The 18,807-nt window shown below is 54.4% G+C and overlaps 1 protein-coding gene across 1 annotated transcript in view; it reads right to left on the bottom strand.

The window, feature by feature from the left end:
- Nucleotides 1-18,807, bottom strand: part of SEMA3F (semaphorin 3F) — a 36,829-nt gene that overhangs the window by 15,839 nt on the left and 2,183 nt on the right. The window contains exons 2-5 of the mRNA XM_077821323.1: nt 17,384-17,446; nt 15,387-15,506; nt 12,201-12,290; nt 2,103-2,196 (exon numbers count right to left, since the gene is read on the bottom strand). Of these exons, the coding sequence (XP_077677449.1) occupies nt 2,103-2,196; nt 12,201-12,290; nt 15,387-15,506; nt 17,384-17,446 (367 nt within the window). The remainder of the gene's footprint in view (nt 1-2,102; nt 2,197-12,200; nt 12,291-15,386; nt 15,507-17,383; nt 17,447-18,807) is intronic.

Genomic DNA, 18,807 nt, shown 5'->3' on the forward strand with positions numbered 1-18,807 from the left:
CAAAGGCAGCCGAGGCCCTGCAAGGCCTAGGGGCGGGGGGAGGGGGGGGATTAGCAGTAAGTGAGAGCTTTGGCTAGTGCTCCTGGGGGAGCCCGGCACAGCTGTTGCCCAGACAGGCCCGGGGACGGCAGGACATCGATACCGACCCGCATTATTTCACTGCTCCGACTCGGTCTCCCGCCCTTTGCAACCCCATCCCAGCCATCCCTGCCCCTCGCCACCCCAGGGGCAAAGCACCATGGACACCAGGGCTGCCATGCGCTGTGGCCTGGCACCTTTCAGGAGGGCGCCAGCAGTGCCCGGGGCTGCTCCTGATCAGCTGGGGGGGGGGGGGGGGGAGGGGAATAGGAAATGGGAAGTGAATGGGGAGAATAGGGACAGAAATAGGACAGGAAGTTGGGGTGGAGATGCTCCTAGCACATGGGGCTGACTCACTGTGGCCATTCCTACGCCGGGGTTGGATCTGACCTTGTTGAGGAAAGAGACGCCCTGGGGATTTTTCCATCATCTGTCGGTGGCTTTCGGAGCCTCTCCTACCCCATTTCCACTCTGTTCTACCTAGGTTCGTCCCACACCCAACACCGTGGCATCCGGGGGCCTCTTGCCATGCCACAGCCCTCCAAGTCCTCACATCGGGCCAAAGTGCCCCGTCTGCGTGTGTCTCGACCTGCTGCCTTCCCTCCCACACACCCGGACTGGGTTTGCTGGCCCCACAGCCGCTGGGCCCTGGACTCAGATCCCTGCTTGGCTTTCTTGGGGGCAGCCACCTTCAGCAGAGCTGCAGAACACCGCCAGGCTAATGTCTCTGGGGAGGGGGGAGCAGCCCCCCAGCAGCCACCCGCCCTGCAGTCCTAAACAGCTTCTCATCGCCTCTCATTTTAACGTTGGTCTCAAACCACCTAATATTTCCCTGGCATGCAACCAGCCCTGGCACTCAACTCAGATTGGTGCAGGTCCCTCCCAGGCCCACTGCTCTGCTCTGATGCGGCTGGGAGGGAGAGCAGGGGTCTGTGAGCCACCCCCACGCAGTTGTGGCGCTGGCTAGTTCAAGGGGGTGGGGGACAGCCTAGGGGAGGCACAAAATGGGAGCTCGTGGGGAGAGACTTCCCCAGCCTTGAGCAATGGGGAGTCATGGTGGAGCCTTGTGTTAGGCCAGCAGCATCTGTTTCAGGTGAGTGCCATGCCAGGTTCATGCAAGGGGAACCGTGTGTGCCGGGGCCAGGAAGAGAACAGCCGGCTCCCCAGGGCTCTGCTCTCTGGCTTGTCCCAGGCAAAGCCTGGACAAGAGTTCTGGAGCTTCCTCCTCAACCTGGACCCCAGCCCATGCACTTCCTGGTTTCAGCTCCCCTTAACCTGCAAGTGGCTGCTTCTCGCTGGAGTGGCAAGTTCGAATGGGTTGCAGTGCAGCAGTGTCTGCACAAGGCAGGGCTCGCCAGCAGCCGAGACCAGAGCAGGCAGCAGGCATTCTGTGGCTGTTGAGTTCCCCTGGAGGTTCCCTGGGCAGCGAGAGTGGTCGCGTGGCACCACTGGAGAGTGTGACCCAGGGTTCAACTGGTGGCAGCAGGGAGGACAGAGTAGCTCAACAAGACTGACACGTTATCTGCAGCGGCTGCATTCCCTGTGAGCCAACCAGCCAGGTCCCTCCTGGCTCCGGGCCGGAGCTTATGAATTAAAGGCCACAACTGGGTTCTGACATGCCTGGGCACCTTCCCAGTCTCCTGGTCCCTTGGTGGAGGGCTCAGGTACCTTCCTGCCCTGGCTGTTCTGGCGAGCAGCCGAGCTTAGATCTTTGGGCTCTGGTGCCCCCCGGGCCTTGGCTACTCCACCTTCACCCCTGCAGACATCTCCCCATATGGAGACTAGGCAACAGCCCTGTCTGCATTTCCCCTTTGCTGCTCTGGCCCTTTCCTGGTCTTGTGCCTTGGCAATGGCTGACACCACTATATCCCTTTGCCCCTCTTGGTCTAGCACCATCTATGGTCCTGGAATCAGTGCCAAGAACCAGCTGGGTGTCCCTCTGGAGCACCGCAGGGCCCAGCCAGAGCAGCCCTGGTTCCCTTGGCCACCTTGCAGTGCTGCAGTCGCAAGAGAGAAGGACTCACTTATCAAGGCTGAGACGCTGTCCACCTTGGGGTCATAGGAACACTTCCCTTTCCCTGATTCCAGCTTCTCCGGCTCCAGGTAGAAGATATAATCCTGGAACAGAGATAGGAGGGAGCCCATTACACCCGCCCCTTCCATTTCCATAGGACAGAGGAACCCAAAGCGCTTTCATAACTCCACAGCGCTCACAAGCCTCACCTTACCCAGAAGCGAAATGCAGCCCCCTCTGGGGAGCATGGCAGCTGTTAGCAGCCCACAGTCATGCTGCACATACCGAATGGTAGGCAATGAAGGAGAATGCTGGGTCCACTGGAACTGCAGAGGCAAAGTTAAGAGGCAGAAAGGAATTACCCATTGCCGAGGAGAAATCTGAGTGGGACACGGCGGTTATCACTTCTCCTCTGAGGAATTTTGTCATGGCACCAAACTCCAGCTGGGGCGCATCCCGGAGGCAACCTGGGAGCACCAGCTGAAACACAATGTGTTCGTACGGTGGAACGGTGAGGGGCTGTTACTCCAGTGCTGCTGCGAGTGCCCAGTTCCCTTCCCAGCTGAGCCTAGACAAAGCTCTCAATGGCACAAGCCCCAGGTTGCTCAGCGATCGCCCCGTCACAGCACCTGTCCTTCTGTCTCTACCATTAATCTCGCTGGAGTCAGTGGCTGGGCATCTGTGGTAGAGCGGCCCCCGTCTGGCCACACCTTTGTCCTGGCTTTCCATGGAGAGTAGCATTGCATGCAGGGTTATTACAGTAGTAAGAGCCACAAGCTGACAACTCTGTCATCTCGCCTAAGCAACGGCACCTCAGCCACGCTGGGGGCGCTGACCCAAAGTTAAAAGGGCCTAATCATTCATTTTTAATGGGCAATCTGCCATCCAAATATCAACCAGGCCTGGCCCTGCTTAGCGTGTGAGAGCAGAGACAGTCAGTGCCCCGGCATTTTATTACAGCTACAGAGTGACTGATTTGCAGGAATGCTGCTGGTCATCAGTCACAAGCCTTTTGATGGCAGCCTGGGTTAGAACAAAAACAGAAGCAACCACAGCTAGGGCCCGTCTGAGTGGCTGCTAAGGAAATGACCTTCCAATACAAGCAGCAATGAGTTTAAAGTCTCCACAGTCACAGAATCATAGAATATCAGGGTTTGAAGGGACCTCAGGAGGTCATCTAGTCCAACCCCCTGCTCAAAGCAGGACCAATCCCCAACTCAATCATCCCAGCCAGGGCTTTGTCAAGCCTGACCTTAAAAATATCTAAGGAAGGAGATTCCACCACCTCCCTAGGTAACGCATTCCAATGTTTCACCACCCTCCTAGTGAAAAAGTTTTTCCTAATATCCAACCTAAACCTCCCCCACTGTAACTTGAGACCATTACTCCTTGTTCTGTCATCAGCTACCACTGAGAACATTCTAGATCCAACACGTCCACTGCTTTCCCCTCATCCACAGAGCCAGTTATCTCGGAGGCCCTGCTCCATGATTTTTCATGGAGCTGAGGTGAGGCTGACTGTCCTGTTGTTCCCCGAATCCTCCTCCTTCCCTTTTTTAAAGATGGGCACTACATTAGCCTTTTTCCAGTCATCCGGGACCTCCCACAATTGCCATGAGTTTTCAAAGATAAGGGTTAATGGCTCTGCAATCACATCCGCCAACTGCTTTAGCACTCTCGGATGCAGTGCATCCAGCCCCATGGACTTGTGCTCGTCCAGCTTTTCTAAATAGTCCCGAACCACTTCTTTCTTCACAGAGGGCTGGTCACCTCCTCCCCATGCTGTGTTGCCCAGTGCAGTAGTCTGGGAGCTGACCTTGCTCGTGAAGACAGGCAAAAAAAGCACTGAGTACATTAGCTTTTTCCACTTCCTCTGTCACTAGGTTGCCTCCCTCATTCAGTAAGGGGCCCATACTTCCCTTGACTTTCTTCTTGTTGCTAACATACCTGAAGAAACCCTTCTTGATACTCTTAACATCTCTTGCTAGCTGCAACTCCAAGTGTGATTTGGCCTTCCTGATTTCACTCCTGCATGCCTGAGCAATATTTTTATACTCATCCCTGGTCATTTGTCCAATCTTCCACTTCTTGTAAGCTTCTTTTTTGTGTTTAAGATCAGCAAGGATTTCACTGTTAAGTCAAGCTGGTCACCTGCCATATTTACTATTCTTTCTACACATTGGGATGGTTTGTTCCTGCAACCACAAAAAGGATTCTTTAAAATACAGCCAGTTCTCCTGGACTCCTTTCCCCATCATGTTATTCTCCCAGGGAATCCTGCCCATCAGTTCCCTGAGGGAGTCAAAGTCTGCTTTTCTGAAGTCCGGGGTCCGTATTCTGCTGCTCTCCTTTCTTCCTTGTGTCAGGATCCTGAACTCAATCATATCATGGTCACTGCCTCCCAGGTTCCCATCCACCTTCATCCTTTGCATGTGATACCACGATTATTGTCTGCTAATTAAACTCCATTGAGTAGGAAGCACAGGAAGTGGGACGGCAAGTGTCTCTATGTAAATGGGTGTTAGAAGATCAAATGGTGAGATCAGGCTACACGTCCTACCCTCACACTACATCATACCACCAGTACTGGGTGATTTCCTTCCAGGAAGTTCCACGCACCAGTAGTGCAATCCAGGAAGTACCGCCCCTTAGGATGGCATTCCAGGTAGCGTGGCAATTTATTTACTTTGTACATTTGACCTTACTTGGGAAATAGTCCCTGGTTTCCCCATAAAGTAGGTCCCAAGTCAGCAAACCATCCCTGTTAAACACATGCTTAAGTGCTTTGCTGAACTCAGGTGTTGCCAACTTTAAATGCAGAACAATCCTTAATCTGGCCTGCCAAAATCATGAGATTGTCTTAAAAACCATGAGATTTGAAAACAAAAACAACCTAATAATAATTGTGGGATTGTTTTTCTTAGATTTTTAGTTTCCAAGTTTTTGGGGCACATGTATGTCATGTTTTCAAGCTTTCCTCTGCAACCAGGAGGGCTAGAAACTGCCTTTGACTTTGAATGAAAGCCGAGACTCTCCTGTGATCTCTTGATGCCACCAGCCGGAGCTTTAAACAAATACTCCAGAAACTGCCGGACTCACAATCAAACCGTGAGAGTTGGCAGCAGTATTAACTTTTAACCATAAAGTTCAAGTATGTGCTTAAGTGCTTTGCTGAATGGGGCCCATATTTAATTAGGTCTGGTCTGTACTAGCGATTTCCCCTGAGTCCAGCCAGCCACCACTGTAGCTGAACCAGTGCAACTCCTAGTGTACGCAGGGCTAAATAGCTATTTGCACGGATTGAGCCCACCCCTGCTTGCCATTTGGGTTGGCTGCTTCTGTGCCAGCTGTCGTTTCCCTTGTGTACAGCAGGGGTCGCTACACCAGGGTGACATCCTCCATTCAGCCCAGGCATTAGCCAGCTTCTCCTGCAGTCTGAGTGGGTCCCCATACAGTGACGGCAGAGAAAAGCATCACAGAGAAGGAAGTGTGAGTGTAATACCACAGAACTGACAGGGGCAGGGCCGGGAGAGACATTTCACTCATGATTGAAACGGGCTAGATTTCAAATGGGTGGCGGCCCTTTGAACTCGCTCCAAGTTCCCAGGCAATCTCCATGGCAGCCAGCCTACCACCATGCGATCTGCTATAGCACCTTGTATTATCCCTAAACCAGCAATGGGCTTGCTTTGTTTGTCCGCCCTAGCAATGCTATTGCCACCTTATGCCCACAATAACTTTTGGTAGGGATATTCCATCTTGTACATAGGGCATGAGCCAGTTGCTGGCTACTAGAGACCTATGTGGGGAGAAGACCCGACTTCGACCGCTGCAGGGCTTTTACACCTTCCCCTGCAGCAGCTGGTGCCAGTGTCAATCAGAGATGGGACACTGGGCTGGATGGACTTTGGTTCTGATACAGCCTGGCAATGCCCATGTTCCCGTGTATCTGGGCAGTCCAAGGTATCTCATCCCTGGCTAGTGATATTTTGTATGGCAGCATGGTACAAACCATCCTTGAATGAAAAGTCATACCAGCCCAACTGCCCTAAGCCAGCTGCTTTCGTGCCACTCCAGCACTTGTGAGTAGAGAGCCATGGGTATCAGTTTCGGTGTTTCGAGGAAAAGTCATGCACCCATTTCTAGAACCTGACAAGGTGTCTTCTGCCTTTTTGTCTGAAATCCAAGAGCCAGTCCTGCGTAAAGCTGTTGAAAAACCAGTGGAGTGAAAACCGCTGAAGTTGTTTTCATTTTGAATGGTTTGAAATTGACCCATTTTTTTCTTTCTTTGCAAATTGTTATACAATTGTTTTTTTTTAAATTGAAATCCTTATCCAAACGGTCATTGCAATTTTTCATTGCCTGAAAGTTGGGAAACAAAAAATGCAATTGACACTTTGATCACCTTTCTGATAAAAAAATATTTGCTGGAAACCAAAAATAACACTGGTGATGGGGTGTGTGACCAAAAGAAAAAAGGGGCATTTATGAAAAAATCCTACTTTTTAATAGAAAAACTTTCCATTGGAACATTTCAACCGTATCTAGTCCAGATGTTCCGCTTGCATCTAAGCTGTTGGTAACATAATTGCTGTTGATTGTTGGAATGTTCCGCGAATACTTGTCTAACAAGGGGATGAAAAGGAGGGTCGGTTATGGGCTTCAGAGCATGGTAACTGTTTTGGAAGTGGCTGGATTTGAAGGGCTGGAAGTGAAAGACACAGGATTCAGATAGCTAACTGCTGAGCTCATCCCTGTCTCAGAGAGTCACACAAACGAGCTCTGCTGAGCTGTGCTGAAGTTGTCTTCAAGATGGATTGGATCAGACAGAATTAATCTCCCTCCCTTGACCCCTCTTTTACCTGAGGACTTGCTCATGTCAAGTCCTTTCCGTGGAATGGGCTGAGTCAGGGCAGGAGGTGCTCTTATAACATGGAGTCATATAGGGGCATTTTCAGGGCTGGATTACCCAATAGGCAGACTAAGCATGTGATTAGGGCCCCAGCAAAGCAGGGGGCATAAAAAAAAATGAGATTAAAAAAAAATTGATATTTGATATTTCAAAAAAAGCATCAAAGTAGTCATCATGGGAAAAATCAGAACTTTGTTAGACTTCCTTACACTCCACTACACACTCTTCCCGCCATTTTTCTGTTCTCTTTTTACTACTTATCCCCACCTAAACCAGGGGGGCGTCCTACTAATGGGACATTTGGACATTTGGATCATTTCAGAATGGAAATTTCTTGGGATTGTTGGAGCTTGTGGCTCAGTTTGACCCATTTTTAGCAGCCATATCTCAAAAGATGGGAATGCTGGCAAAGGTAACCCATCATACTTATCCAAGACAATATGTGATGAACTCATTGATCTAATGCGTGACAAAGTGTGTTCAGCTATTGTGGATGAAATAAGTACTGCTGGGTACTTCAGTTTATCTGTTGACTCTACACCTGATCTTTCACATATTGATCAATTGAGTATTGTACTAAGATATGTGTCTCCCACAGATGGAAAACCAGTTCAACGATTTATAACATTCCTCAATCTGAAAAGCCACACTGGTGAAGAAATGGCAAATCAAATACTGCATTATCTGTGCCAAGTTTGCAAAAGAGATTTCTCAAAGTGCAGAGGTCAATCTTACGACAACGCTGCCAACATGTCAGGGCGTTATCAAGGAATGCAGAAGAAGCTTTTAGAACAGAACAAATATGCCATATTCATACCATGTGCTGCACACTCTCTCAGTCTTGTTGGCCGCAGTGCTGTTGATTGTTGTCCGGTGGCAGTAAGTTTTTTCTCAACAGTCCAGTTACTTTATACATTTTTCTCTGCCTCAACACACCGATGGACAGTTCTTAAAACATATTTGGGCAATGATCGTGTGTTGAAATCTCTTTCTAATACTCACTGGGAAGCACATGCAGTGGCAACAAGTGCAATTCTGGAGTCCTACTCAAAGATTGTGGATGCATTAGAAAGTATAGCTGAAGACCAATCACAAAAGGGAGAAACTATAAGAGAGGCAAAAAACATTGCAAACAAGATGCAAGAACTAGAGTTTGTATTCATGTTGACCATGTGGAATGAATTTTACAACACTTTTACTACACAAGTCAAGCTCTCCAAGAAAAAGAATTGGATTTGAAAACATGTGCAGACCTCTGTCAATCATTAGCAGACCACGTACACACGTTGAGGAATGATTTCGAAAGATTTGAAGGCATATCAAAAGATATCTTCCCTGATACTAACTACAAAGAAGCTCAGTCCCACGAGCAAATCAGGAAAAAACAAGCAAATGATACCAGTGCAACAGAAACAGCATTGAATCCTAGAGACAAATTTCGCGTATCTACTTACTACGCTATAATTGATACACTTGAAGCTCATATGAAGAGGAGAGGTGACGTGTACAAAGAAGTATCAAGTAGATTTTCTTTTCTAAATGATATGGACTTATCTGATGAACAATATTCCCAAGGTTCCCAAAAGCTAGTTGACTCATACCCTGTTGACTTGAACATGAATCTCTGTGGAAAAGTACAGCAGTTCCACTGTTATATGTGCGCAAAGTTTAATGAAACAGGAAAAATGAAATTCAGTCACATTGATCTTCATGACACAATATTGAAAGACGGAATACAATGTGTATTTCCAAATGTAGAGATCGCACTACGTATTTTTCTAACATTGATGATTACTAACTGCTCCGCAGAACGCTCTTTTTCTCAGCTGAAAAGAATAAAAAACCTTCAGAGAACAACAATGTGTCAGGACAGACATGATTCATTTTCCCTATTGTGTATGGAAGCGGACATGCTTCGTCGAGTCAGCTTCGATGAACTTATCCAGAATTTTGCAATCAGAAAATCTAGAAAGAAGCTATTTTAATTTCAGCAAACGTAAGTTTTTTGTGTCATTTTGAAAAATAAAATTTTATTTTACGGTATAGTATTGTTTTTATTTTGAATTACATATGGGGGGGCACCATAATCTTTTCAGTGCTTAGGGCCTCTAAAGGTCTTAATCCAGCCCTAGTTGGGATGAATGGATGGGATGAAAAAGAGCATTTAGCGCAGTGAAAATGGGTAATGCAAACGACTAGCTTCACTGGGAGCATGCACATCAATGTGACTGAGGTAAAACTGGGTATGTATGACCCCCACCCTGGTGTATATCCAACCATCCCAATCCAACAGCTATCGCCACACCCGCACTGAATACAAACACATGGCTCCCCATCTGCAAATGCAGCACTATGGCACTTTCTCCTAGCATGAACGGCAGCTGCAATTCAGTGGTGCAGGTGAGCTGCACTAAAGGTTACTGGAGACTGACCCAGCACTGGGCAACTCATTTATTGTGGATAATTCATCCAGCAAATTTAAACCCTTTTTCCTTCTGAAGCAGACTTTGATCTTCCCAAATTGAGTGCCTATTTGCAATGGTGAGACCAGTCATTTGGGCCAGACGCTTTCAGACAATGGCTTCAGAAAACTTCACCACCACTGTTTCTCAAGTGCGTGATTGGTCCCCTAAGCCGCATGATATTTTTTCTGCTCCCTGATTGGACGACTTAAACTTTTTAAGCGGGAGACTGCGTGATGAAGAGCATGATAAAGGGCACCATCCCCCGAATATTCAAACCAAGTAAAACCTACTCATGAATAACCAGCAGTTAAAAAAAAAAAATCCCAGCTTCAAACTCATTGCCTTCTGGGCTTGGAGCCTTTGGCCTCCATGCTTCCAAGCACATCAGTGAGGGCTAGAAAATTGCCCAAAGATGCAAGCTGAGTTCCTCCCATAAACCCGACTCCAGGTACTGGCACTTTGAGAACCGCCCCTCCTGAAATCTTACGAGAATTGAGCCATTTGGAATCCCAAGGTCCATCGGCAAACACTGGTTTGCAGGCTTCGCCAGGTGCTAGTGGGGAATGTGGTAACGTGAGATATCCAGGGGCCAGCCCAACGATAGTCTCTCTGCTCGTGGCCAGGCAGGCCGGGGTTCTCCCACTGGAGAGGGTTCTCCTGGCTTAGTCGTGGGCGCGCTGGGGCTGCTACAAACTGGCATAGATTAAAGCTCCGGGCTGCCCAAGAGCCCAGGGGCACAGATATGGCATCCAGCAAGCTCAGTGGCCCCCTGCCCCAGTTCCGTGCTGAGTAGAGCTTGACCAGAGGCTCCTGTTTCTTCCTCATGATGTTCTCTCTCTGCCTTGCAACTCCTCATCCTCTTGCTGGGGGGGTCCTGTCCAGGAGGGCCCTGGTGACACCCCCCCCCGCCCGAGACATTCGCCTCTCAGCCCAGGGGAAGGGCACTGAGGCTTTTCCTCCATTCTCTGACGACGGTGACCCAGGCACAGCAGCGGGCGTGTAGTGAGACATCAAAGGGAGTTCTTCCTTTCTGGCCCGAGAGGGGCTGGCGCAGAGGGGGCACCTCCCAGGGACTGCTGTCTGCCTGTCACGGGGGCTCCTGCCCCGAGCCCAGCCCAGGCTGCCCCTGGGCCAGCAGGGAGCATGCTGTTGTCCTGATGGGGATACACAGCTCCTCTCTGGTGGGGTGCAGCGATGCTGAGGGACTGGAGCTGCGGCAGGCAGGTGCCTGGAGGAGAACCATGTGCCATGGGGGGCCTCGCACAATCACATGAGGAGCCAGCTCCCACATGGGAGCCAGGGAGGAGAGCTGGACTGCAGCCAGGCTGGGGGAGGAGATACTCATGGGGGGGAGAGAGAGGGGCTAAGAAGACCCAGGAATGGGGGAGCTGCCACCCCCACCCTGCCCTGGGATGGCAGAAGGAGAGCAGGACACCAGGCCCCACCCCAGAGGGCTGCCGTGGGAGGCAGGTGCCCAGGTCTGTATGACACCCCCCCTCCCGCCCCACGGCTGCTTTAGGGAACAGTCCCCATGTCAGTGTCTCGGCCCCTTGCTGGGTGGCAGATGGTGCCTCCTGCCAGGCAGCTTTCTATGCCCCCCATGCTTTGGACCCCTCTGGCGGGTGGGGGAGGTGGCCGGTCTGAAACCTGCACAGGGACAGGCATCCACAACCCTTGGCATTGGGTCACAGCCGAGAGACGGTAGCTGAGCGTGGGCAGTTGGGGTGCTCTGAGCCCAGGAGGAGCATGTGTGTGTAACGGGCACTGCTGGATCTCGCTGGGCCCTGCCCACCAGCTCTGTGGGGGGCTTTGGTCTCTAGGCTCTCAGCGAATAACCTCCCCAAAGCAAACTGTCCAGTGGAGAAGGTGCTGGGGCATGGGACGTGCCCATGGACTGGCAGAGCCCCCTGCTGGCTGCTCCTGTGGGGGGACGTAAGGACCAGACCTGGGTTTCTGAGCTCCTGGAACATGCTCTGGAGGCAGCTGGAGTCAGGAGGGCAGAGCAGATGCCCTCGAACAGGAGCCTTGAGTGTGTCGCTCATGGCACAGGGAAAATCAAATCTTGGAAGAAGCTGAACTTCCCCCTGAGACCATGAGCTCCTGATTCCTCCCGGCACCCTGAGCTGCTTATGGCATCAGCGACGTGAACCTGGGCTAAACCTATCTCCATGCAGTGAGCCAACCTGGCCGCTAGCCCGGTGGGAAGATGATCTCGTCGAAGAGATACTGTCAGGGGCAGGGCCTCAGAGCTGTGCATCCCATTCCCTCGCCTGATCTGGCCCGTTCCCAATTAAACAACACGATCCGTCTCCAGCTGGAGTGTTGTCAACTTTCCTGCCAGGGTGGTGGGCACTGCTGTGCTTAAAAAGCCAGCTGGGGGAGTGTTTTCGTAGGTCCACCGTTCCCCCACCCCTGCAAGCGGCCAGTGTTCTGAAAGGAATCAAGAGCCCGTGGCTCCGTTCCTGGCACAGGGCCCCTGACAGTGTCCCTCCTCCCCGCAGCGTCTGGAGCAAGGCCTGGGGGAAAAAGGTGTTAGTCCGAGAGGAGATGCGAGGACCAGCTGCCCTGTGCCAGGCGGTGCCACAGACAGCTTAGCCATTGCAAGGGACGTGCCCAGCTGGGGGTTAGCGGTTAGGTGCATGCCATGGGGGAGGAGGGTTAGGAAGCCCAGGCATGCCCTGGGAAGGGAGCCGGCTCCTGCCCTTGGGGGGGATCTGAGCGCGAGTCCCACCTTGCGTTCTGCTGGTGTCGGGCTGTGGGAGGAGTCGGCGGCTCGGCTTCCCCGTCCTCCCGGCTGGACACTTTGGGTCAGCGCAAAGGCCTGAGGAGAAGGAGCAGTGCAGAGAGTTAGAGCTGGCGGGGACAGAGGCCACCCAGGGGGTGGGCGGGGATGGTCACTAGGGCAGCGGGAGGGGGTCATGCCCACCTGGAAGGGCTAGAAACTCCCCCTGCCCCCAGCCAGCACACCTGCCCCTGTTCCTAGAGCGCCCCCGTGGGCAGAGCCAGCGCTCTTGAGCCCAGGGCATTGTGAGCATGCCCAGGCTCTTGTGTGTGCCGCATGCAATTGTGCCCACCGTGTGCTAGTGTGGTGGCATGCTTGTGATGGCATGTGTGGGCATGGTGTGTGCCAGCATGCGTGGCACATGTATGTGTGTGGCACGCACTGGATGGGCCTCCTCCTGCCCCGTACTGACACTGACAGCAGATGTGGAACATTGTGACAAGCCCCCTCCCCCCGCCCGGGGACAGAGGAAGGGACCAAGACCCTTGGTTAAACCTCAGGGAATCCTGGCTCCAGCAGGGCTGGGTCCTGGCCCCGCTCTGGGACTGCATGTGACCAAATGCCTGGCTCAGGCCTGCCACACAGTACTCATAACCGTGCCCTTTGCTCTGCCTGCCGCATCCTCATGACACCCAGACTGAGAACCCCAGGCTGCTGAGAGGCCAGGACAGTGGCAAATGCCCTGATGCGGCCTGCGGTTTGAGGAGCCTCAATGCTTCCCAGTCCTTACCCCACACTCAACCAAGCTTGCCCAGCGGTGCCCATGGGTGCTATACAGGAGGTGCCACCCTGGCTGATGGACTCAAGGCACATGGTTCACTAGTCATGGTGTATCAACTTTAAATTAAAAAAAAATAACAACAACCCCAAACTTAAGTTTATATTCTCAGCCGGGAATAGTGTGGAGCCCACAGTTCCATAACACAGCTGGGAAATCCCTTCCTGACCCCACCTCTTGCCCTGAAGCATGAGGATAATGAGGAACTCCAGGATTAACCCCAATCCCACAAAGCTGCTGTGGGGGGCCAGCTCCTCCCTCTCTACTCACTTTATGCACAGCTTCACCATCTGGCTTTTTTCCAATGGACTGCGGTGCTAGGAGGTACCACCCCTCCAGGACCCCAGGACCGGTGGGCAGAGCCCATGGCAAACAACAGGCCCCTCCCCCTCCAGTGACAGCCATAGCCTATTTGAATCCTGGGAGGTGGTGGGCGGAGCCTCTCCAAAAGAAAAGCCCACTCCCACTATATGGGCAAGAGTGGGACTAGATTCCCCCCCCAGCTGGGGGGTGACCCCCTCCTGCCTTGGCCTCTCGGAGGAGACTGACAGCAAGGGCCCGAGGTCAATTAGGGCCCCTGATGCTCACGGCGATTAGGGGATGCAGCCCCAGAAGAAATGCACTGAGATCCCCATGAGCCCCCAAACAGCCTTAAGGAGGGGACAGAACAGCCTCTGCTTGTCAGGGATCACAGCTGGATTGGAATGGATGTGGGGGAGCCCCTCTGTCCCAGCCCCCATCCTCTAGGGCAAGCAGCCAATAGAAAGCCAGGAAGATGTGCGTCCATTTCTTGCACAGAGTGCGCAAAAATGCATGCCTGTTTGGCTGTGAGTGATGAACCCAAATCACACAATTAGAACAAGGCAGGTGTTAGCCAGGCACAGTCCACGACACAGAGGGCCTCATTGGGTGATGCTGTTCCCCAGACTTACAAGTTGGCCAGCTGGAAGAAATGCCGGGGCGGCTGGGTGCTGTGATGCACGTTCTGTAGGAGGGAGCTGTGGCAAGCAGCAGGGCAGTTTGCTCGCCGCCCCATCCACTCTAACTAGAGTCAAGTCCGGAGGGCGAGTTGCTGCTGAAGAACTGAGCATTGGTGCATGGGCGAGATTCTCGGATGAAGGGCGGTTTGGGCCCACCTCAGTTCCAGGCCCGGTGGATACACTGCTTTCTCCTCCACTGGCAGGCTGGCCTACAGGCCCCGAGCTCTGCAGAGGGCTCTCTGCAGAGAGCTCTGCAGGGGCAGAGGGGCAGCAGTATTAATGAAGCCATTCGCAGACACAGGCAGGCTTAGTAATGGGACCGAGGAGCTGACCTGTGGGTGGGATCAGCTCTCCAGTAACACAGGACGCTGGCAACCCCAACCAGCTGCGACGCAAAAAAAGAGATTCCCTGTTCCACACCTCACTGTATGCACATGATAGAATAACCTAGAGCCGAGCGCTAGCAGAGCCCTGGTGGAGCCGAGCTGAGGAGCAGCACCTGATGACTTCATTTTTCACTGTTTAATATGTGTCCCCATCCTTGACTCTGGGGGCATGAGCCCATCTTAGATACAGATACAAAGAATTCACTAGTGTAAACTGAAGTTAAATGTACCAAACCTCATTTACCCCTCCCTCCCCATAGCTACCTGAGCACCTGCCATGCAAAAATTTCTGCATTTCCCATGTGCCCCATGCTGCCAAAACTCATCAGCCTCCAACGGGAGAGAGACGTTCCAGCCCCCAATGGGATCACTTGCTACCCCAAGCTAGGCCACCGAGCAGCGCCAACGACTCTGCAGGCAGCCAGGCCCAAAGCAGAGATTCTCCCACCTCAAGGAGTGTGCAAAGCTCCCGGCAGATCTTCAGCAAGAGCCAGGGGCTTGGCATATCTCAGCGCAGTGCAGGGGCTCCCCAGCTGCTTTCCAGATGGAGCCCTTCCCTGCCCGAGGATCCTGTCAAAAGGGGATTCACAGCCCAGTAGCTGAAAACTGCCCCCTGGCAAGGAAATCCATAAAGCGAACCCCACACACAGTTCAGAGACACCGGGATGGCCAGACAGCTGCTCTATTCCATGAGTGCCCCCTTTTGAGCTGGCTACAATGGCCCCAGGTTCCAGACTGAGAGGAGCAGCTGCCTGGCCTTGTGCTGGAGACCTTAGCCAGGCCTCTTACGGGCCTCCAGCAGGGTCCATTGGGTTGAGAGCGGCTGCAAGCCACAGGCTGAGCCAGGGTGATGGCCTCTTGGAGCAAATATTGCACCACCCAGGGAGCCCTGCCAGGACATGCCATGCCTAGGCCAGCTCCCTGGGGCAGAGAGGATGCCACCACTCCGGCTGGGGGTGTGTGGCTGAGCAATGGCCCTCCGACGCCTCACCTGTGCTTTGCGCCCCCTGTTGACGAAGGTGCAGACGGGGTTGTAGGCACCAGTGCCACAGACGTACAGGTGGGTCCGGTTCCAGGGCTGGATCAGGCGGATGAAGTTGCCACATTCGCCCTGTGAAGCAGGAGGAGAATGAGAGGGGTTATGGGGGCTTGGGGCAGCATGCGCAGGATCCTCGGCACCCCTATGCCCACCCCAGTTCTGCTTGCATGGTGCATGCTCAGGCCTCAGGTGTCAGGGCTGCTGGAGACTGGCATGTAGCCAGGAGGGTGTCCTGGTGCCAGAGGGGTGGTGTAGCCTGATCCCAAGCCTGGAGCTCCTCAGAGCACAGGGATTCAAATAGCCCAGGGATGGTGGGGGTCAGTAGGTACGGCCAGGACTGACCCCCGCTGCGTGGCCTGTAGCTTATCCAGCCCCGAGGACTCAGTGAAGGAACTTTCTCCCCACATGGAGTCCCACTGGGAGCGGATGGGGCTGGCGTAGCCATGAGCTCCCCCCAAGCCAGCGCTTCCTGCCCTGCTCCGGGCACCCCAACCCCTCTGCTCTGGGGCACAGGCCAGCGGGCACCGCACCTCCTCTGCCCCAGGGTGCAGGAGGCCAGTGGGTGCCCCACCCCTTTCTGCTCCAAGGGGGCAGGCAGGGGATGCTGGACTGTTCTTGTTGGGGCTGCGTTCCGGGGCCAGTCAGGCTGTATTACCAACGGGTGAGAGGCAGCAGTACAGCAATTATAACTGGGTGTCCTGCTGGGCCCGGCTTATTAGTTAACGACCCAGGGTCAGGGCCAGGCATCCTGTTTGCAGCTCCTGTTTCCTCCGCATCGGGGGAAGGGAGCCTGGGAGTGCAGCACGGGAAGCCGGCGAAGGAGCCATGGCAAACTGGGGGGCCGAGTGGGGACTCAGGCACGTTCGTCATCGGGGGAACAGGACAGTACCGACAGCAGCTGAGCGACCAGTGGAGAAAAGGACTGGGGGTCAAGCGACTGCCAGGCATGTGGGGCTTGGCTCCGGTGGAGGCATCTCAGTGACCGCCAACCCCTCGCTTCCTCAGAACCAGGCACAGTTGCTCGATGGCCAGATGGGAACTGTGGGACATGTGGATTGGGGATTTCGGGTGGAGCCTGGCTGGTACCAGCAGGAACCCAGCCTAAGCCTGGCTGTGCCCCAAGCAGCAATGACCGCACGGCACGCACGGTGTGTACCGCCGGGCATGGTGAGGAGCAGCAGTGCTGGCTGCCCCCCCGCCCCCTCCTGGCCCTATACCCCTGACAGAGGGGCCACAGGGCCAAACCTGCTTGGGCAGGGGGCAGCCAGTGCTGCTTATCGCTGCTGCCATGGGGCTGGCTCCTGCACCAGGCATTCCCCCCAGGTGCCCCACTTCCACTCTTAGGGACGGGGAGTGACGCTGTACCTGGGTGGGCCAGGCTGGCAGGTGGGGCCTGAGCCTAGCATGGGCTGAGGGGGCGAGGTGCTGGGGGCAGCAGCTGCAGGGGGAATGGCTCCACAGGTGTGTCCCATAGGCAAGATTTCTGGGAGGTGCCTCTGCCCCCCACGCCCACATCCTCTCCAGTTCCGGCCCTGAGATGTCCATTGGAACGGGAGGACGTCCCCAGCTCTCAGTGTCCTGCCGCGATCACTTAGCCTCCCAGCACAGCAAGGACTGAACTCAGACCCTCCCGTGGGTTGAATGACGGAACGATCACCAGGCCCGGGCAACCTGGATCCTCTCCCCATGGTCGATTGGTTACCATAGCAACACGTCGGGGAAGGTCACACGTACGTTCCCCTGGTGAGCCAACGGCCTCTTGAACCACGTGCCAGTATCACACGGCTGGGATGCAAGGCACCTGGGTGGAGATTCCCTGTTGTCATTAGAGCCGGTAGTCTGTCAGCTGACCCGGGGAGTGTGGATCTCAAAGAGCCAACCCCTGAAGGAGTGCTCAGGCCGGCTCTCCTTTGCCCAGCCCCCAGGCACACGCCCCCAGAAGGACTCACATTGTTGTTCTTCCCCGACAAGATGCATTCTTCGATCCGCTGCTGGGACGCGGGCCAGTGAATCTGACAAAACAACAGGCGCTCGATTGTCACCTGGGGTTTTCCACCGGGGCTAAATTTAGATCTGGCTGAACCCACGCAGCCGAGGCCTGGGCCCCTCAGAAAGCTCCACGCCAGGGTCTGCTACTGGCTTCCTGGCAGGAACAGCCAACAGCTTGGCCAGCACACGGGGACTGAACCAGGGCCCTGCATCTCACCGTGCTCCGGGGGCCGGGAGAAGCTGCCTTGGACTGACAGACGGGGAGGTTGAATTCCCTTCTCCCCAAGGGTGGCTCCACTTCGGCCCACGGAGAAGGCATCTCCTACAGTGGCGGATTTAAAGCTAGTGGGGCACTGTGCGCAGCCTCATTTTTGCCCCCCCCCTCCACTTGGAACCCAGCCAAGAAAAAGAACATTCTCTCTTATCTTCCCACCACCCCCGGGTTTTCATTCCTCCTTCTCCTCTAAGTAATGGGAAGTAAATGAAAATAAAGTGAGGTACCTTGATTGGGGCAGGGGGTTGGGGTGCAGGAGGAGGTGCGGGGGGTGGGCTCTGGGAGGAAGTTTGGGTGCTGGGGGTGGGTTCTGGGGTGGGGCAGGGAGTTGGGGTGTAGGAGGAGGGGTAGGGGTGCAGGCTCTGGGAGGAAGTTTGGGTGCAGGGTGCGGGCTCTGGGCTGGGGCAGGGGGATTGGATGCAGGAGGGAGACGGGGGTGGGCGCATACCTTGGGTGGCCTGGCTCCCAAAGTGACCGGCACACCCCCCCCGGCAGTGGCTCCTAGGCAGTGGGGGTGGTAGGCCAGGGGGTCTCCGCATGCAACTGCCCGCAGGCACCGCCTCCATAGCTCCCATTGGCTGGGAACTGCAGCCAGTAGGAGCTGCAGAGTCGGTGCTCAGGGTGGGGGCAACACAGGGGCCACAGGGACATGCCAGCTGCTTCCAGGAGCAAAGCGGCATGGAGGGAGGGAGGCAGAGCGAGCAGGGAGCCACCTTAGCCCTGCTGCACTGCTGCTGGCACGTCTCTGTGTCCCTTGGGAGGAGAGGAGCAATGGGGCTCCGTGCGCTGTCTCCCCCCACCAGGGGCGTGCAGAGCCATGCCAGCAGCTGGCCACTTTTGGGAGTGGCGTGGGGCCACTGGCCATGGCATGCAAGCAGCCTGCCTGCCTGAGCTCTGCTGAGCTGCTGGCTGAGACTCGGGGGCAGATTGTCAGATATTTGTCCTGCATTTTGGGGAACCCCCTGCTGTTGGGGGCCCCATGCCACTGCATGGTTTGTTTCATGGTAAATCTGCTCCTGGTCTCCTCCCCGGCAGCTCAGGCGCCAGATGGGGGAGGCGGCTCAGGGGCAGATAAAGGGCCCAAGCGGGGCTGGCACCCTTCCCGCTCAG

Source organism: Eretmochelys imbricata, chromosome 7, assembly GCF_965152235.1.
Source record: "Eretmochelys imbricata isolate rEreImb1 chromosome 7, rEreImb1.hap1, whole genome shotgun sequence".
Lineage (NCBI taxonomy): Eukaryota > Metazoa > Chordata > Testudines > Cheloniidae > Eretmochelys > Eretmochelys imbricata.